We start from the raw sequence: 22,066 nt of genomic DNA on the forward strand, positions 1-22,066 counted from the left end.
TCTAATTATCAGTAGTGATTATTCATGCATTAAGAATTTACAAATATAGGAACCACTAGGTGGCAGTGATCACAGTGTGCTGATGTGGGATTTACTCAAAGATGTAACTACCATCAGGGGTAAAAGGAAGAGTTTTTGCTTGTGTTAAAGTGACTACAGTGGTCTCGCACAGTTTTTAAATTCAATGCAGTGGGACCAAATGATGATGTTATCAAAAAAAAAAAAATTCTAAATGAGAAGCATTCTAGGAATTAATCTTGGAAGCAACAAGACTTTTCACACCAACTAAGAAATACTAGATGAACTAATGAGACTTGGCAAAGAAGAACAAAGGCATGGGATGCATATAAGTTATCAGGTGACACAGAAGCTTATGTCGATATAAGCTGGTCGGTAATCAAGTCACAACAGAAGTTAGGCAAGCAAAGACAGATTACAAGAAATCTTCGGCAAAGGATGCAAAGAAAAATAGCAAAGACTTCTTTAATTATATAAACTAAAAGGAAGGTGGATGAATCAGATTGGTCCACTTGATATAGATGGTTTCACTGTAGATGATTCTGCTCAGATACCTGCCAAACTGTATGAGTATCTTGCATCTACATTCACATGAGGAATTCTGTAGGGAAGTGGAAAACAGAAGCTTATTAAACTCTAACAGGGAGCTATATGATGTTCTAATAACTGAGAGTAAATTAGAGGAGAAATTGAAGTTAAACACAAGAAAGGCACCTGGGGTGGAAGGAATCTATCCAGTTATATTAAAGGAGGCGGCAAACAAAGTAAACAAACCATTAGCCATAATTATGTGAGCATCACTACACTTGAGAAAGTGTCCCCATGGACTGGAGATGTCCAAATGTATCTCTAATTCACAAAAGGGATCAAGGGATGATATGAGTAATTATAGATCTGCTATTTTAACTTCTGTTCCATTGAAAATAATGGAGTCACTTGTTAAAGAAGCATTGCAGAATCATTTAGACAATGACTGCAATAATAATTCAGACACAGCATGTGTTTGTTAAAGGGAAAGTCTTGTCTGATCTATGTGATTGGATACTACAATGTGATCACAAAGGAACTTAAATAATAATTTTGATATCATATACAGGTGACCCCCGCTTAACGCTGATAATTCGTTCCGGAAAAACAGAGCGCTAAGTGAATCCGCGCTAAGCGAGCGCCGCTTTCCCATAAGGTAACATATGTATTTGTGAGCTGCGGTCGGTGCCATAGGATATTTCCTAATCAATAATAAACGGTAATGAAAAGATGCACAAATGTCGGTCAAAATATTTAATATTCAAATATTTGCACATATAAAATATTCTGCATTACATACGTATAATTATGTGGTAACTACTTGCGTCTCAAAAGTAAACAAAATTCCAATTAAAATAATGAATTTAATTGATTTAATTTAATGGATGAATTTAATCATGAAAAATGTGTGGATTTTGAGTTGAACTTTGGCCCTCTTCCAAATAAACTAAAAGGGGTATTAATTTTAAATGGCCCGCAGCGTTACCACCCAACAATAAAGTCAACCGATCCTTCGCCGCTTTGAAACTTGGCATGTTTTTTGTTCTTTCAATATGAAACTTCTTTTAGGCATTCGTTTCCACAAAAGTCCTGCTTCATCTATGTTAAAAACTTGTTGAGATGTATAACACATAATACCCCTCTTCAATAATTTTAACAAGTTCTTTTTTGAAAGTTTCGGCTCCTTAATCTGCACTAGCGGCTTCTCCCGGGATTTTAAATCTATTCTACCAGTTTTAAATGGTTCCACATTTTTTTTTTAGGCGAGTTTTCTTCAGATCATCGTATTGGCTAATCTCTTTCTGTCTCTCTCTCTCTCTTTAATATTTAACTTAACTGAATTCTGCATTGGAATATTATCTTCAAAAAAATTAGTCTTTCCATTTCAATCCTAATAGCCGGTCTAGTCCTAGTTGCTTGCAGTGGAACAGCTATCTTTCCCGCTGCTAAAATTAATTCTTTTTTTTTTTCATAATTGTTCTTACAGTTAAATTTGCGAGTCCTAAATTATGGCACACATCCGCTTGTCGTTGACCGGAATCGATTCGCTTCAAAACGTCTAATTTAATTTTCAAATTCAGTCTTTTTCTTACATTTATAGTCTTCGTACTGCACCCAGACGTTGTTGCATTTTCATTCCTGTCGGTCATTATTAGCTCTTCGAAAATATAACTGCGTTGGTTGAATTAATTATGATACAATGTTCAAGTAAACTGTCCGTTACGCAAGATGTCTAATACTGTACTGAGTGATGACTAACTAGACTTCGGATAAATGCATATAACGCAAATATTACAAGCAATATATTTGATCATTTTTTAAAATGTTGATCTCGGAACTACGTAACAAGTGACTGTACTTAAATTAGCGTGAGAGAAAATTTCACTGAGCGTGGGAAAATTGCTCAAGTCGGCGTGGGAAACGTTTTAATGCTGTTTTGCTATTCATTTTCAAGCTATCGACTCCATCAAATGAAACGATTTCGTTAAATATGTCAAAAATGTAATCTGTAAAAGAGCGTTATAGTGATCTGTGACAGTGTTATAGTCAGATACGGGTTATAATATAAGAACAGCGTTATAGCGAATCAGCGTAAAGCGAACCGCGTTATAACGGGGGCCTGCTGTACATGGATTTCTTTATAGCTTTTGATACTGATATACATGGAAGGACTGCAGTACAAATTGGAGAGTATGGCATTAAGGGCAAGTTGCTGCTATGTATAGAGGGATGGCTGAATACGATAAGGCAGAGAGTGGGTAATCAATGGACACTGCTCTTCGTGGACTAATGTTATTAGTAGAGTTCCCAGGGTACTGTGCTGGGCCCATTGTTGTTTTTTTATATATTTAGCAATTATATTTATGAAGGTATATCAGGCTTAATGTCCAAGTTTGCAGATGATACAAAGGATGGCAGGGATGTTAATGACAGTATACTACTGCAACAGGTTCTAGAAAAATTGGGCAGATGGGTTGAGAAGTGGCAACTGAAGTTTAACTTCAGTTGCCACTTCTCAATGGGTAGCAGTAACCCCAGAGAAATGTACAGACTGTGTGGTACTAAACTCAGGTTAGTGGAGAATGAAAAAGACCTGGGGGTAATCGTGCAGAGAGAGAGAGAGAGAGAGAGAGAGAGAGAGAGAGAGAGAGAGAGAGAGAGAGAGAGAGATGAAGTTTTCTGAGCAGTGCAGAAAGGGTGCCTTGTCAATGATATACAGGAATTTTGCTAACAGGGATAAGGAGGTGAACAATCAGACCACACCTTGAGTACTTGTGTACAGGTCTGAAGGTCTCATTTTAGCAAGGATGTAGGGTTGCTAGAACAAGTACAGAAGGGCATACAAGACTGATGAGGGGAAGAAAGGAGTTCTCTTATCAAGAATGGCTTTAGTTCTTGCAATTTTTTTTTTTTTTTTTTTTTTATGAAAACCCCAAACACGAAAGGTATCAAAACCTATAGTACCATGCACGGGTTGAAGGAGAAGTATGGGGGGAGGGAGATGCCGGAAACTTTGCTCTAGAGACTAAACATGGGTTTCACCACTTAAAGCCTCCAATAAGCAAAGTGGTGGTATTTCACCAGTTGATGAAAGTCATCTACCACCTTTGCAGCCTCTGGAGACAAGGCATCTGCAAGGTGATCTGATTGAGGTGTATAAGGTCTTGAATGGATTGAGCAGGCTCAATGCTGATTGGATTCTTCCTCCTGCTCAGATTACAAACCTGAGGGGGAATAAACTGAAACTGAGGAAAGACAGTTGTCGAATAGATATGCCGAAATTTGCCTTTAGCCAGCATGTAGCTGATTGCTGGAACAAACTTCCATCTGTCCTTGTGGAAGTTGATAACTTAAATAAATTCAAAGCAGTGGATAAACTTCTGGAGTGAATGGATGGGTGAAATGGGAAGGTGTTTTTTGGCTGATGCTGTATAAGCTTGCTTTTTTTTTTTTTTTTTTATGATAACCCCAAACATGAGGTATTAGAACCTGTAGTACTTAGTACCATGCTTGGGTTGGAGGTTCAGAAGACAAAAGAAGATATTTGTTGACATTAGACTAACTTCTGTAGACTAATTTTTAGGAAACACGTATGAAGGAAGGTTGTTCCAGAAAACTGCAGTTGAATGAATAAACGATGAAGATGAAAAGTTGGTTCTGTCAGTTTGAAGTTGAACAGTAAATGGATGTTGGTTGGTGGTGGCATGCGTTTGGTCTGTTTTGAAAGATCGGGAATTATAGAAGCCAATTCAGAATAACAGTGCCCATGAAAGTATCTGTAGAAAAGGCATGCAACAAAAACATTACGTCTGTGAGACAGTGAGTGGAGACTCACTCTTAGAGATGAGTCATTAATTAACCTAACTGCCTTCTTTTGAATGGAATCTAGAAGCCTGAGAGAGGTTTTGCAGGCACCACACCCCAGATGTGTAAACAATATTCCATTGTAGGACAGATTTGCGATTTGTACAGAGTGAACAGCTCTTTGGAAGAAAAGTAATGCTAAGAGCAAAAAAGAAAAAGTTTTTTTAGATGCAGAAATTGGAGAGTCACTAAAGTTAAGCATAGAACTAGAAGAATCCTTTTTTCGAGATATAAGACAAGGCTGAGTTTTAGAAGGATTGAAATGAACTAATGTCTTTGCCTCACTGGAGAATTACCTGAAGGTCAGCATTTAAGGAATTGGTAGCACATATTCGAGAAGTTGAAGATGATTGAGCTGGACAAGGTTTCTCAAAATGGAAAGTGGAATGCAATGTGCTATCATCAGCAAAACTATGGATAGGATTTTCAGTCAATGGAAGGTCATTAATATACAAGAGGAAAAGAGCGGGGGAAAGAACTGAATCATGGAGGACACCAGCATTAGTGGAGAAGTTAGAAGACAGTGCCATCTACCATCACCCTCAGTGAGCGAGCAGAGAAAACTGGATAACCAATTACAAAAAACAGTTAGCAAACCACAAGATGGAAGCTAATTTCGAAGACCTTTATGCCAAACACAATCGAAAGCCTTTGAGATGTCAAGAGCTTTCTTGCATCATATGCCTCTCCTAATGCTAATGTCGGAAATCAGCACCTAATAGATAAATTAGTCACATTTTCATTAAAAAAATTAACATCACTTTTTATAACGTATGAAATAACAGCATGTCTTAATCTAATCTATGACTTACAATAAGATTCTTTAGAAGAAATCAAAAGAATTTAATGGAAAAAAACAACTAAAAACTGGAAATATAAATAGTTGATAAGAATTAAATAAAAATGAACAATTTTTTTTTTTTTTTTTTTTTTTTTGAGACCTTGAAATGATAGAAGTATACCACATACTTCTAACATTCAAAAAAAAAAAAAAAAAAAGTTATTGAAATATAAGCTTTCTGCAACACCTTTCACCTTGCACATGTAAACTTCATATGCTAACCATATTAACTAATGGTCTGTTCTCACTAAGACAGTATCTTACCTTTCTCGAAAACCAGACAGTGCAAGATTCCTTCTTTGCTTGGAATAAATTTTATCATGCAGCATCATTTTCACTGCTAGATCTACTTCATCACCAAGATTAAAAACTTTCTTGTAGAGGATTTCATAGACCAAGGCTTTATATTAATAAAGAATAATTAGTTAAGTCCACAGCATATTTTATATGAATTATACATAAAATACCTAAAATGAATTAATGTTAAGTTAAGTAGACTAATATTATGTAGAAATACCTAATATTACAGGCTATTCAGTTGTAATCTAAACTTAAGTGTTAAACTTAGTTTTAAATATTAAAAATCATTCTTTTAATGACTGATAAGTTATCACAAATAAGATATTTAAAGTTATACATCCATCCATGTAAATGCTCTCATACCCAACATAATCTTACAGTCTGTAGTATACCCATGCACTTTTAACTTTTGCTTCCAACTACCTCAGAATCTAGGCTTGCATACACCAGAATTAAACTATGAATGCTTTTATTAGCATAACACTCAAAACTTAATTCACCTATCTACCTTAAGTAAGTAAGTAACCCCAAGGAACTCATCTGGTGAGTATGGGTCTCTCAATTTTTTTTTTTTTTTTTGCTGTTGCACCATAAGCTTCAGGCTTCCTTGCATCATACAACTAATAATAATAAAGTTATATATACCAAAGGAGAACTCACCATTGAATATTTCTGGGTGACTAAGTTTGTTGGCACTATGTCAGCATTAATTGTGTTAAGATAAATATTATATATAAAAAGACTTTCCTATGTGGAATAAGAAAAACAAATTAAAGTTTTTAATGACACACACATGTCTCTGTTTATGACAGTTTGTTTTGCAATGATTCACAATAACAATGGTTTTGAACCAGGAAACCAAAAATATAAAAAAAAAATAAAAAAAATTTCAAAAATGGATAATTATAAATACCAGATATGATGTAAAGAAATGGCACAGTCAATTAGAGATGACAGCTATCCCATCTACGCCAATCAGGAATGAAGTGGCCAAAGATAAGGAGAGGAACCCAGTTTACTTGGTGTAATATTGTTGGGCCACTATTCTACAGTCAGTTAGGAGTTTTAATCAAAAATTGATTAAATTAATGAAATAAGAGCTGCCATGTCTAGTAAGACAAGTGCTGTAAAGCCAAGTGAATGCAAATTATGTTGCTAAAAAGAAGTAAATCTATCACATTGGGGGAAAAAAATGGATGTAATTTGTAGAATGGAAGATGATCAGACACATACTAATATGGGTAGAAATAGGAAAGTCTCTATCGACTGAGTACCATAATAAAAAATGCAGATAAAAAAAGTCAATGCAACAACACTAAGTGTGATGTAAGTTATAGCAGAAGTAAACTTTTAGAGAGAGAAAAAAAAAGGAGAAATTGTTATCGTAGGTGGATGACTTAAGTAAAAAAGGTACCTCCGTAGCCAGGTGGGCAGGAGCAGCAGTGCGTAGCACACGCTTCTTGATTAGATTGGGGTTCAAGCTCATGCCCACCAAATATGGAGGATGCGGAAAGGTCAGGGAATGACAACCGCATATCCCTGGAGCAATATGGCCTTAGTTGCTAATGCTCTAAAAACCAAATAACAAACTTAAGTAAAAAAAAAAAGTCAATGCAACATGCTAGAACACTAAGTGTGATACAAGTAAGTTATAGCAAAAGTAAACTTTTAGAAAAAAATGGAGAAATTGTCATTGTAGGTGGATGATTTAAGTAAAAAAATAAAAAACCTATTAACTCAAGCTATTATTACTGATAACGAAAAGTCAAATTTTGAAGAGATTAAGAAGAGGATGAATACAAGATTTTTTTTTTTTTTTAGGTAGGAAGGGATGGTTTATGTGATTTAAATCTCGAAGTGCTGCTGTGTGAAATTAAGTGGCAAGGCAGCAAGTGCAGATGCTAAAGCACTTCCTGCAGAGTTTCAAACCACTTACAGGAGGTTAATTATCCTCCTGATCTCATTTTTAATGTTGACCAGACTGGGCTTTATTGGAAGAAACTGCCTATGAAGAGCAGTCTGCACCAAGTTTAAAAGTGGCAAAAAGGCAGGCTAACACTTATGCTGGGTTGCAAATGTCTCTGGCCCTTAAATTAAAACCAATGTTGGTGAACCATTCAGACACCACATGCTCTCAAAGGCCTAAATAAAGGCCCAGGGGCTCACACTTGGCGAGTATGCGCTTGGGAGTCCAGGGTCCCGAGCTGGATATCATCATTCTTCTCTTTCTTGGTGCTCTGTCTCGGAAATTTTGTTTTGGCCGGTGCAGTGCAAGCCTCTGGCTTCCTTGCACCATACAGCTAATAATAACAATAATAAAAAAAGCCATGTTGCCAGTCTACTGGAAATGAAACAGGAGGGCTTGACTGACACAAGAAATCTTCTTGGATTGGTACACAAACCATTTCTGCCCTACTGTGTTCTGTTTTTTTCAAGAGAAAAAGTTACCAGCCAAGGCTGTTTTCTCTTGGACCTGGCTATCCTACAAACCTTGCTGAAGTCTGAAAATCTCTGGACATCAATGTTGTTTACATGCCACCTAACACCACTTCAGTCTTGCAACCAATTGACCATTGGGTAACAGCAATCTTTAAAGCCTATTACCTCTGACAAATCTTAAAGGAAATGGCAAGAGTTCTGACATGTAAAAAACTATCAAAGATTATCAACACTTATTTGACATTTTGAAAGGCATTAATAACATCAATGCAGCTTGAGAGGAAGTATCAGAACTGTTTGGAGTATGATGCAAACTTCTCCTGCAATTCATGCACGACTTCACAGGAATAGAGCCACGTTGACCCACACAAAGGAATAGAGCCAGTGAAGAATGTTGAGACATTATCAGGCTGGCACAAGAAGCTGGATGGACAAGGTTACAGATGAAGATGTAACAGCTGTTGGATAGCCATGTAAGTAGTTTTCCAATGAAGACATGGAAGAATTGGCTAAAGAACTAAGCCAACAGAGGAGAAGGAGAAAGAAAAGCCTCCTAAAATCTAGGAATAGAAGCAATCTTCAGCACATTCTTTCAACCATGGGGACCCTCAGGGATGAACTCTGAGAGACAGACCATGACTGGGAGCAAAGTGCAAAAGTGAAAAGGAGTGCAATTGTAACCCTCATTCTGAGAATTTCAGAGAAAGAGGAAATCTCAACAGTAAAAACTGCATGTTTTCTTAATTAAAAAAAAAGGAAGATACTCAACCATCAGAAAAGTAAAATCTCTGCATTACACAACTGTCAAAAAAGATCAATGCAGGGGCCTTACAGTGGCAATTAAAAATTTTCAGTCTGGGCTTCAAACATATCAAAGTAAAAGTATAAAATAATTTTTATCTAATTATATTTAGTTCGGTTATTTTATACTGTATTAATGATTGAAGGAGCAGTAATTGAAAAGGTGGAGTCATACTTATCTGGGACAAGTTATTAGCTGTAATAATGATAAATGGCTGGAAGTCAAGAGAAGAATAAATTTTGGATAGCATTCAGGAAATATAGTCACATACTGAAGAGCAATATCCCAGTTTGTCTGAAACGTAAAATAATGAATCAATGTATACTCTCCAACATGACTTATGGAAGTGAAACTTGGGCACTCACCAAAAGAATGGAAGAGAAGCTGAGAACTACACAGCGAAAATGGAACAAATTATATTGGAAATCAGACTGTTAGATAAAAAGAGAAACACATGGATTACACTTGGGGAATAGCAACTCAAGAATAACATACACTTGGCAGGGTTGATTGCACATGATAGCCTTAGATCCTAATGCGCCAATAAAATCAATCTAATGGGGTTGAATTAAAAGCAGTAGAGGAAGAGAGGGATCTGGAAGTTACAATATGGGCAGGTATGAAGTTTTCTGAACAGTGTAAATAGGTGTGGTGTCCTGTCGATGATTTATGAAACAGTATTTTGTAGATCTAGGGAGGCCATAATCCCACTGTATGAAGAAATTGTAAGACTGTATTTTGAATACTGTGTCCAAGTATGGAGACTTCATCCGGGAGGGGGGGGGGGGACAAAAACATTGATCTTCTTGAAAGTGTCCAAAGACTGGCAACTCTTAGGTGGTAGATGACTTTCATAAACTGGTGAAATACCACCACTTTGTTTATTGGAGGCTTGAAGTGGTGAAACCCATGTTTAGTCTCTAGAGCAAAGTTTCCGGCAACCCCCCCCCTCCCCCCATTCTTCTCCTTCAACCCATGCACGGTACTAAGTACTATAGGTTTTGATACCTTTCGTGTTTGGGGTTTTCATAAAAAAAAAACATTTAATCGATTTATATTCATAAAATTACTATTTTTTTCATTCATAGCATTCATTTCAGAACCTTAAATATAATAATATTATATTACTTATGTCAATTTTGAGAAGAATCTGGAATATAACTCATTGATTTCTCACTGACATTATATAATTAGATACATTTTACAGATTTTTTTTTTTTTTTTTTTGAGACAGTTCCTTCAAGCATGGAACCCCGTTGTAAACCGAGGGTTACCAGTGTGTTTATGAAAACCCCAAACGAGAGATATTAGAACCTGTACTACTTATTATGAACATATAGTACTTATTAGAACCTGAAAGAATATACTTGTTGACATTAGACTTCAATTCTGTAGATTGCAATTTTCAGGAAATATGTATGAAGGAAGGTAGTTCCAAAAAACAGCAGTTCAACGAAGAAATGAGGAAGATGAAAAGTCGATTCTGCAAGTTTGAAGTCATACAGCAAGAGGATATTGTCTAGTTGCAGCATGTGTTCAGACTGCTTTGGAAGACAGCGGGAATTATAAAAGCCAATTCAGAAGAACAGTGCCCATGGAAGTATCTATAGATAAAGCATGCAACAGAAAATGTCTATGAAACATAGTGGAGAGACTCTGTTTGAGATGAGTTACTAATTAACATAACTGCCCTCTTTTCAATGGAATCTCTAAGACAAGGATATGAGCAAATGGCTGTATATGAGCAAATTTCCAAGCAGAAGAAAAGACAGCTTTGGAATAAGAAATCGAGAAAAAAAAGGCAACACAGAACAGGAGTAAGTTCAGGAGCACAGATTTTGAGAACAAGCGAAGAAATACCATCAGGGCTCACACTGATCGAAATCCTTCTGACATCCTTTTAACGAAAGATGATGGGAGGCACTGAATGGAGTTTACTGGAAATGGTAGGTGATTTACCAAGTTCATTAATAAAAAAGATGGAAGAGTAGGATGCTAGCAGGTCAGCTTTATCTTTGGTTCAAGTGGCAATAGAAATTTGTTTTTGACAGAGGTGGGAATAGAGATGGGCAAATGTTGTGGCCAATAGCTTTGGCAAGAGACCAGAATGCTTGACTACTTCTCTTCCAGCAAAAATAATGGAGTCACTGATTAAAGTAATGCAGGAATATCTAGACAGATGTGCAATTATATTTCAGTCACAGCATGTATTTATTAAGAGGGAAATATTTTCTGATGAACTGATTGGATACTATGATGCAGTGACTAAGAAACTGGATACAAAAAATATTTCTAATATATCATATACTTGCAGTTCAGCAAAGTATTTGATACTGATGCACATTAACAACTGCTATACAGACAAATTGGAGCAGTGTGGTATTAAGAGCAAGTGCATTATGATGGCATACTGAAGAATGTCAACATAATGTATAAATCCAAGTTGAAGCATGGTTGCAGGATAGATGGGCAGACGTTTATTTCAGTCAGAGGATGATTGATTGTTGGAACAGGCTTTCAAGCATCATAAAGTGAGTGGTTTGAATAAATTCAAGGAAGAACTAAAATTCTTGGATGGGTGAAGTGCATAGTGTTGTCTTTTTTTTTTGCTCTTGCATCATTTGCGACTACTACTAGATTCTATCAATGATATTTGAGTGCTGAGTTTTCTCAACCATAAATTAAAATGTGGAATGCATAATAGCGCACACTTTAAATAAGTTAAAACATTCTCCCTCAAAGCAAGGTATTTTATTTAAAGTAGCATAATAATGAGGCAACTTGTGGTGTAAAGGACTCTACAATGAGAATAATAAATCAGAATTAGTAGAGGCATATGATGCAAGAAAACAAGCTTATACAGCATCAGCCAACTTTAAAAAAAAAACATCTTTCCATTTCACCCATACATTCGCTCCAAATGTTTGTCTAGTTCTGCCTTGAATTTATTTAAGCTGTCAATTCAGAGACTGCTGAGAGTCACTACAGAACAAATAAATACATGGGCTGTGTTATGGTAGCTAAGAATAACAGGTGCACGTATACTTGCATTTACTAGGAGTGTAGTAAATAAATTTGATGAATTCAAGGTGCTAGTCAAAACATCAAAGGCAGATACTCTTGGGATATCACAGACAAGTGTCACACAGATATAAGGAATGCAGGATTGGAATTTGGGGAGTACAATGTATACAGGAGGGATTATGCTTTTAGTTAAGAAACACAAAATCTAAGGAAGTGCATCAAGTTGACATGGGTGGACAGTGCAGTGTTGAGTCAGTTTGGTGTGACATAAGCACTGGGAAAGCAAAATTGAGAGCAAGACTTATCAGCCTAATGACTCTGATGAATACAACAAAACTTTACAGAGAAATATAGTGGGCCAATAAATCAGAAGTCTTATAATGGGGGGATTTTAACTTCCCAGATACTGACTGAAACTTATGGGTTAATCATTCACATGCTACCAGGCTTTTGTGGATTTATTGGACGATTGTTTTCTACAGCAGCATGTTCAGGAGGCAACCAGAGGGAGTAATACTCTTGATTTGATTATCAGTAGTGATTCTTCAGGCATTAAGAATCTGCAGATAAAGGAACCACTAGGTGGCAGTGATCAGTGTGCTCATGTGGGATTTACTCAAAGAGTTAAATACCATCAGGGGTAAAGGGAAGGGTTTTTGCTTTCATACAAGGTGACTACAGAGGTCAGAGTTTAAAGTCTATACAGATGACTTTACCACAGCAAATTCTAAATGGGAAGCATTTTGGAAGCTACTAGGCTTTTCATCAGAATTAAGAAATATTGTTCAATGTTTAGACCTGAATGGATGTCAGATGAACTAATGAGAAATATGGCAGAGAAGAAAAATGCATGGGATACATATAAATTAACATGTAGCACAGAAGCCTATGGAAGATATAAGCTGGTCTGTAATCAAGTCACAAAGGAGGTTAGACAGGCAAAGGCAGATTACAAGAAAATTTTGGCAAAGGATGCAAAGAAAAACAGCAAAGTTCTTTACTTATGTAAACTCTAGAAGGAAGAGGATGAATCAGATTGGTCTGCTTGATATCGATGGTTCAACTGTCAATCTTGATCAGATAGCTAACAAACTGAATGGGAAAAATTTGCATCTACATTCACACATGAGGAGTTATTCAAGGAGGGGAATACCACAGATGTATTAAACTATTATAGTGAGTTAAATGATTTTTTAATAACAGAGCAAAGTGGAGGAGAAATTATTGAAGACAAACAGTCACCTGGGTTGGATGTGATCTATCCAGTTATATTAAAGGAGATAGCAACAGAAGTAAGCAAACCCTTAGCATAATTATGAGAGGTTCTCTGGACTCAGGGGAAGTACCATGGACTGGAGATGTGCAAATGTGACCGCAATTCACAAAGGAGGATCAAAGGGTGACAAGTAATTACAGACCAGTTAAACTTCTGTTCCAGGGAAATGAGTGGAGGCACTGGTTAAAGAAGCACTGCAGGATCATCTAGACACCACTTCGATTATAGTTCAGATTGGGTTTTGTTAAGGGTCTGACAAGGCCAATTGAATTGGTCTTGTCTGACCAATTTGATTGGATACTGATGTGGTCACAAAGGAACTGGATGCAAAAAATAATTTTGATGTCATATACTTTGATCTTAGGAAAGCTTTTGATACTGTTGCACATGGAAGACTACTGTACAAATTGGAGTAGTATGGCATTAAGGGAAAAATGCTGTTATGGATAAAGGGAGGGTGAGTGGGAGAAGACAGAGTGGTAATCAATGGACACTGCTCTTCGTGGACTAATGTTATTAGTGGAGTCCCCCAGACTTCAGTCCATTGTTGTTTTCTGTATTTATTAATGATATTGATGAAGGTTTAGCAGCAGGTTCAATTTGCTCATTGTTCCACACAAAAGGAGGCTTTATCCTATCTACAAGATATCTGCAGGACAGGAAATTATCAAGGTGGCCCACACTTGCAGGCAGAAATAATTTATTTAGTAGAGAATAATATTAATTGGAAAAAAGGTAGTGTAAGAATTTTTGTTAGTATCATTGAAGATACCTTCAGGGTTCAGGGGTCTGGCAGCAGATCTAAATTTGTGATGATACAGGTCAAAGTAATGCTTGTACTCACCACAAGAATTTTTTTTATTGCCACATCAACCAATGCTGGCAAGATGCTCTGAGTGAAGCAATATTTCAAATGAGCAGGGTGTGAAAGATAGGGAAATAAGGCTAAATAACTTAAAGGGGTTAGTTTAAAGAATATACAGTCTTAGCTGGGTGTACAGTAATGTCAGGGGGTCTTGTCAATAAGATTTCTGAATCTGAACTCCAGGTTAGGATATCCAATACTAACAAAATAGGACAAACAGAAACATGGTGCCACTTGGAACTTGGGAATGATGAGTTCCACTCATCATCATCAGCCATTTTCAATCCACTGCAGGATGAAGGCCACTCCAGCAACTTTCCAGTTCCTTCTGTTTTGTACAATGGCCATCCATTTACTACCCACAAACTCATGAATTTCATTTGTTCATCTCCATTGTTTCCTTCCAGGTTTTCTTGTAGCTCCTCTTGGGTACCATTCTGTTACTTTCTTAGTCTGTCATGTCTTCAAGCTATAGTTCTGCCCAAGACCATTTTAGTTCTTTAGTTTTGATAAGAATGTCCTTTACTTGAGTTTGCCTAACCCATGTGTTCTTATCTAACAGTCTGATTCCCAATACAATTCGTTCCATTCTTCACTGTGTAGTTCTCAGCTTCTCTTCCATTCTTTTGGTGAGTGCCCAAGTTTCACTTCCATAAGTCATGGTAGGCAGTATACATAGGTTCATTATTTTACATTTCAGACAAATTGGGATATTGCTCCTCAGTATGTGACTATTTCCTGAATGCTATCCAATCAAAATTTATTCTTCTCTTGGCTTCCAGCCATTTATCATTATTACAGCCAATGACTTTTACCAGATAAGTATATGACTCCACATTTTCAATTACTGCTCCTTCAATCATTATATTCCTTTCTGTGGCATACTTGTTCATCATTACTTTTGTTTTAACCATATTCATCTTTAGTTCAAAATCCTTACTAACTGTGCATAAATGATTTAAGATTTTCCTCCAATTCTTTGGGATCGTGGCTTATGACCACAATGTCATCTACAAACTGTAAGTGGTTTAGGTACTCTCCATTCACATTGATTCCTTTCTGCAACCAGTCTAATCTTTTGAAAGACTCTTCAAGGGCAGCAGTAAACTTCAGAGATACGTCTCCTTGTCAAACCCCTTTCTCAATTTTAAATTTGCTACTGTCTTTGTCTAGTCTAATAAAGGAGGTAGTATTCTCATATTTTCTTCAAAATCATAATATATGGGGTATCTATGCCTTGTCTTTCCAGTGCCTAAAACATTGCCTTATGCCATATAGAGTCAAATGCCAGGCATAATGGTGTTTTATATTCATTTGCTTTCTCCATTACCTGTGATATTACATGAAGGTGATCCATAGTTGAGAATCCTATCCTAAAGCCAGCTTGCTCTTTCAGTTGATTCTCATCAAGTATTCTTTCTAATCTGTTAGTAATGACCCTTGTGAACAACTTGTAGATGTTGGATAACAAGCTAATTGGTCTATAATTTCCAATTTAGCTCCTTTCTTATGCAGCAAAATTATGACTGCATTATTCCACTCCTCAGGCATTTTCTAATGCATATTGTGAAGAGTCTTGCCAGTTTGTGTCATGTCTCTTCCTCCCACTATTGTAGGTATACTGTATTTAGGAAAGACAGGTAAGGGAGGAGGGGCAGTGGTATAATGGTTCTTATCAAAGCAGCCTGAGAAAGAAAAGCGCTTTTGCCGAGTCTGAAGTTACATCTGCCAGCATGGAATCTGTGTGGTGTGAGTTAAGTGGAAGGAAAGGTATAAGGTGTTCGTGTCAGACGGCACCTGGGATTTCTCCCATCTCCGCTGGAAGGAAAAAGTATAATGAGAGTGGGAGTAATCTACAGAAGATTGTGAAGAATATGATAAAGTGTCTTTACATGCAAAAGAAATGGGTAAGCAAGTGTGAGCATCTTATCATAAGAGACCTCAATCTTCCCGAGTGATTGCAATAAGTGGGAGAGAAACAGAAAAAAAAAAAAAACTTGCATAAAACTTACATAATTTTTCTAAATAAAATAGATTATTTGTACCAACATTTCAGAGATAACACTGGGGGTGAGACTATTCTTGACCTCATGATTACTCACAAATTAGACATCACAAGGCTAAAAATACAAGAACCATTGGCAGGTAGTGACATTCAGTCATCAGTCAATATATATATATATATAAAAAAAAAAAAAAAAAAAAGGGTGTAGGAATGTAGTAGCAGCATGTGATGCAAGAAAGCAAATGTATGAGCTTATGCAGCATCAGCCAAAAAAAAAAAAAAAAAAAACACCATTCCCTCCAAATGCCTGTCCAGTTCCTCCTTAAATTTATTCAACCTATCAACTTCCACAACGACAGATGGAAGTTTGTTCCAGCAATTAACCACCCGCTGGCTAAAGGAAAATTTCCGCACATCTATTCTACATCTGTCCTTTCTTAATGTCTTAGACAAGACAACCCAGCTGATACTGTGGACGAATTGAACAGGTACTTTGTAACTGTCTTTACTAAAGAAAGACCCTTCATTCTGAGAATGAGGCTGCGCGAGTGAGGCCGAGTCATATGAAATTAGTAATTTTTAAGTTACAGACTACTATTTATTAGAAAAACTTCAGCATAAAAGCAAGTAAGGCTCCTGGAGTTGATGGCATAAACCAAATAATTTTGAGGGAAGTTGCCAGGGAGTGTATTGAACTATTGAAGTTAATTATGAGGGCATCTTTTGACTTGGGAGAGATTCGTTTGGACTGGAAAAGTGTCAATGTAGCGCCAATACGTAAAGGCAGTTCTACGAGTGAAGTTGATAACTACAGACAGTTAGTATGACTTTAGTGATAGGCAAAATCCTAGAGGCAGTGATTAATAGTGCAATTCAGGGACATTTGGATAGCAATGGCAATTTGAAAAACACTTGGTTTTGGCAAGGGAAAATCATGTTTAACTAACTAAATATGCTATTTTGACACAGTTACTCACGAGCTGGATGTAATGAACAGTTTCGACAGTTTATTTGGATTTTAGCAAGTCATTTGACTCAGTTCCTCGTGAGAGGTTATTGTATAAGCTGGAACATGTTGGTTGGGATTACTGTAGTAATCTACAGTAATCTACTGTAGATTACTGTAGATTACTCTAGAAAAATTTTTCTAGGTGGCTGCAGGGCAGAATGTTGTTACTGATGGATATTCTTCAGACTGGTGTAAAGTCTGATGTGGGGTCCCCAGGGACCCACTCCAGACTTGACACCAGTACTTGGTCCATTGTTTCTGATTTTCATAAATGATATCAACAACAGGATAGAAGGATTGATGTCAAAATTTGCAGACGAAGTAAAGATTGGTATGGTAGTTAATGATCAGTACCAAGCAGCACTCTCTCAGAATGACTTGAACATGCTGCAAGAATGATCAGAAAAGTGGCAGCTATGTTTTAATGCAGAAAAATGCAAGGTCTTAACACATCAGGAATAGAGCCCTAAATTAAATTACACACTTTGAGTTGAATTAAAAACAGTACAGGAAGTAAGGGATCTGGGAGTTACAATACAGACATAAGTTTTCTGAGCAGTGTAAACAGGCAACCAAGAAAGCCCACAGTGTTCTCAATTTATCAAATATCCTGTAGAGATATGGAGGTCATAGTCCCACTGTATAAGGCAATTGTAAGCCTAAAGCCTATCATTTAGAATACCGTGTTCAAGTATAGAGACTTCATCTGAAAAAAAAAAAAAAGACTGAGCTTCTTGAAAGGGTCCAAAGACGGGCAACTCACACGTTGAGATAAGCAAATGCACTACCGAGCTTGGCAACCAGGCACCCTGGAGGTGACCTGACTGAGGTTTTATAAGGCTCTGAGAGGGGTTAGCAAAATGAACGAAGACTGAATTTTGAGTTATAGGGAATTACAGAACTCATGGGCAGAAATTCAAGTTACAGCAGAAGAGATTTAGACTAGGCTGTAGGAAGTTCTTTTAGCCAGAGAGTCATTGATCACTGGAACAGGTTGCCTTCACAGGTAACTAAAACTGACAATTTGAATAAATTCAAAGGTCAATTGGATAGTTATCCATGTGAGGAGGGAAGCAAATAATTTGCATTTTGCTATCTACCTGTTTCCCCCCCCCCAGCCAGTGTAGCAAAAGCCTCTGGCTTTCTTGCACTGTGACTATTACTATCTGTATGTTTTAAACTACAAAAATACATATAAATCTAATAAATATTTAAATGGTAATACACAAATTGCATATACATGAAAAATTTCAGGAATGCTTTTACTGCTTTGCTCCCTTCTCCTCATTCCCAAGGGAAGCCATTTGTTTGCTTGCTGCTTGCACATGCCCATGTGTTTGTTTGGTGAAAAAGAGGCATGCCAAATTCATACAATATGTGATTACAAAGAGCAACTGACAAAGACAATTTTAATTAATTTAATTTTTTTCTTTTTAATTTGTGTTGCTTTTTCTTTATAGTATCAACTGTATGTAAAATTTCTGGGGTACTTTTAACACTGTTGAAGTGTTTTCATGTATGTGCTAATATAACAGTAGAATGCTATTTCCAGAATGAAACAATTTCAGCCATATTCCTAGTTAACTTCTCAAAATAAACTTACACTGGCAGATAGCAGCAGCTGATAAGTAAGACCTAGGATATACACTATCATAATGATTGCCATGTGAGTAGCAAAGCATTACCTAAAATAAAGCATAATACATAATCAGTGCATATTTGTGCATTAATTTTATCTGCCAGAAAGGAAAATTATAAATTAAATCTAAAACGAATTATCAGAGGGAAGGCTTTTTTCATATTGACTCTGGAGGACAGTCAAATAGTGAATAATTAAAAATCTAATAAAAACATTCAAAACAATGATTTCTTCCATTACTTTAATTAAACAGAACTAAATTTTAATATCAAGATTCAATAAAATTCAAATGTAAATGATCAAAAACTTATCATGAGATTCAATATGTAAAGTACTATGGGAAACAGCAACCCCAGAGCAACGTATCAACTCTGTGGTACTACACTGACAGTGGTAGAGAATGAAAAGGACATGGGGGTAATTGTGCAGGCAGATATGAAGTTCTCTGAGCAGTGCAGATGGGCTGCAAGAGTAGCTCATAGTGTCTTGTCAATGATATACAGGAATTTTTCTAGCAGGGATAAGGAGATGATTATTCCCTTGTATAAGGCAATGGTCAGGCCACACCTTGAGTACTGTATACAGGTCTGGAGGCCTCATATTTCAAGAAGGATGTAGAGCTGCTGGAACGAGTACAGAGAAGGGCAACAAGATTAGTGAATGAAACAAAGGGTTGCTCTTACGAAGAAAGGCTTAAATTTTGCAAATTAGTGTCTGGAGACTAGGAACCGGCGAGGTGATCTGATAGAGGTGTATAAAGGCTTGAATGGTTTGGGCATGCTCAATGCTGATGGAATTTTTCCTCTTTCTCAGAATAATCACCTGAGAGGGCATAAATTCAAACTGAAGAAAGACAGATGTAGGATAGATGTGCAGAAATTTGCCTTTAGCCAGTGGGTAATTGGTTGGTGGAATAGACTTCCATCCCTTGTTGTGGAAGTTGATAGCCTAAATAAATTTAAGGCTCAGCTGGACAGGTATTTCAAATGAACGGAGGGGTGAAGTGGAAGTTTTTTTTTTTTTTTTTGGCTGATGCTGCATAAGCTTGCTTTCTTGAATCATATGCCTCTACTAATGCTAAATTAACCATGCAGGTGCTTAAAGTATGAAGTATTGCCAAAGAAATTCTCCTACAAATAAAGGCTGTGTCAGTTGCACCATATAATACAGGTATAAAAACCTATCTGTGGCTGGCCACAATATCACAAAGATTCCTTTGTGTGTTAGGTTCACAGAAACAGTTAGGAACTAAAGAGTTTCTTGCATGTTAACACAGAAAAGGGGGAAACAAATCATACTTCCCTCCAGTTATAAAAATGGAAGCAAATTTTCTTCCATTTTTACACATAAAAGCACATATGAATAAGGAAATAGTCACTTGCAAAAAGCTTGCTGATATGATCTCTGAGAAACAGCTATCAGGAAACATTATTCAAGGCTCAAAAAAAAAAGTAAGGCTCCTGTAGTAAAAAGTAAAAGTAAAGTGCAGCCATTATCAACCCACTGCAGGATGGAAGCCTCTTCAACTTTTTTTTTTTATGCTGAGGGAAATGGACCATAATCTGCCACGCTGGTCCAGTGCGGGTTGGCAGATCGACCGTATTCAGCAGTCAGGGGCTTGAACCCCGGTCTTGTAGTAGGCTAGGTATAACCAGTTATATTAAAGGGTGCAACAAAGGAGTGCATCATAACATCAGCATTGCTATGAGATCATTACTAAACCCTGGGTAATTCCTTTGGATGGGAAAAATGCAAATGTCCTACCCATTCATGATAGGTACATTGGAAATAAGAAACCACCAACCTGCATGCGAGTTCTGGAATAGGTACATACCAGGTCACGCAGACCTGGTATGTACCATCAAATCTGAAGCACAATAATCATTACCATAGTCAGCACGTAAGTTGAGACTTGAAGTTTGAAATAGGACCATTAAACTGGTGGTTTGCCTTACATATAGGGCCTAAAATTTGAACTAAAAATCCACAGCAAATGGGAGAGATACTAGACACTTAATCTTGTTTAAAAATAAAAAAATGCATGTATAAGGTATAAACAGATTATATTAAACAATAAAATTGAATATACAATACACTTATCTTACTAATACTATCTACCAAAAGCAGTTAGATAGAAATTTCACTATTGGTTAACAAAAAAAAATAAAAAATAATTCATAAAAACTAATTTCAATAAAAATTGGTCATATGGATCCCAATCATTATGTGGATAAATGGAAAATTGTGTTCTGTGCGCACTGTTATTACAGTAGACTTTAGAAATAACGACACCTTTGGGGGATTCATGGTGCCGTTATTTTGATTTTTCCATTATCTAGAAAGTTTCATTTTTAATGAACTTAATGCAGAAATAACGAGGCCAATTACAAAATAAGAGATTAAGAATGCAATTTTATTAACTGCACATAAAAAAGAATAAACATGTTGATCATCCAACAATATAATCCTATATCATGGATTATATCAAGTTTGTCACTAAGCTTTAATGTTGTTCTTTTCTTCTCAGTATGAAGTTTATTAACTTTAGGAGCCATAGTGAGGGGTTTTTAATTTAAAATAAACTTAAAACAGCGGTATAATCTGTGATATTAGTACAGAATTCACTTTGAAAATGGTGAACATAAACAAACAGTAATCACGTGACTTGCTGTTTTCTTTTATATCAGCACTGCAAGACATCTGCATTCTATGTATACACCTGATCTCAATGTGCCATTATTTGGGGTGCCACTATTTCAACAGTCTACTGTATTCCTCTCCCCCCCACCTTTTTCCCCATTATTATGTGGGGTCAGCATTTTTATTGTTTTGGCATGCAATTTTTACGGCCAGATGCCCATCCTGACGCCAACCCTCACCCTTTATTCGGGCTGAGAATATGTAGGGGTCGTTCCCTGACCTGCCACATCCTTCGTATTTGGTGGGTACGGCTGAAACACAGATCAAGAAGCATGTGCTATGCACTATCGCTCCTGCCCACCTGGCTATGGAGGCACCCTCGACAGTCTACTGTATATATTGTTGAAATCAATAATTTTTATTTTTCAATTAGTCTGTTAGTTTCTCAAGTATTTTCTCAGTAAGTTCTCATGGTTCTGAATTATTGATGATTAGTGGATTGTTGCTGTGTCTTATTATAATTGTGGCCTCTTAATGTATGTTGAAAGCTGAACTTATAATAAAAAAAATGGTAAAGTGCAGCCATTATCAACCCACTGCAGAATGGAAGCCTCCTCAACAATTCATGCTGAGGGAAATGGACCATAACCTACCACACTGGTCCAGTGTGGGTTGGCAGATCGACCGTATTCAGCAGTCAGGGGCTTGAACCCTGGTCTACTCAAAGGGCATGTGCTACTGCACTCCCGCTCCTGACCACTCGGCTACGGATAATACTGTACTTTATTTCTGTAGATTACCATTAGTATTTTTGGC

General features: G+C 36.7%; 1 protein-coding gene across 1 annotated transcript in view; it reads right to left on the reverse strand.

Annotated features, from left to right (window-relative positions):
• The window catches only part of LOC150089168 (UDP-N-acetylglucosamine transferase subunit ALG13-like), a 159,044-nt gene that overhangs the window by 70,864 nt on the left and 66,114 nt on the right, over window positions 1-22,066 (reverse strand). The window contains exons 6-7 of the mRNA XM_090389615.1: window positions 18,575-18,656; window positions 5,516-5,651 (exon numbers count right to left, since the gene is read on the reverse strand). Coding sequence (XP_090245741.1) covers window positions 5,516-5,651; window positions 18,575-18,656 — 218 coding nt within the window. The remainder of the gene's footprint in view (window positions 1-5,515; window positions 5,652-18,574; window positions 18,657-22,066) is intronic.

Source organism: Mastigoproctus giganteus, chromosome 2 (genome assembly GCF_048544385.1).
Source record: "Mastigoproctus giganteus isolate SK-2022 chromosome 2, ASM4854438v1, whole genome shotgun sequence".
NCBI classification, from domain to species: Eukaryota; Metazoa; Arthropoda; class Arachnida; order Uropygi; family Thelyphonidae; genus Mastigoproctus; species Mastigoproctus giganteus.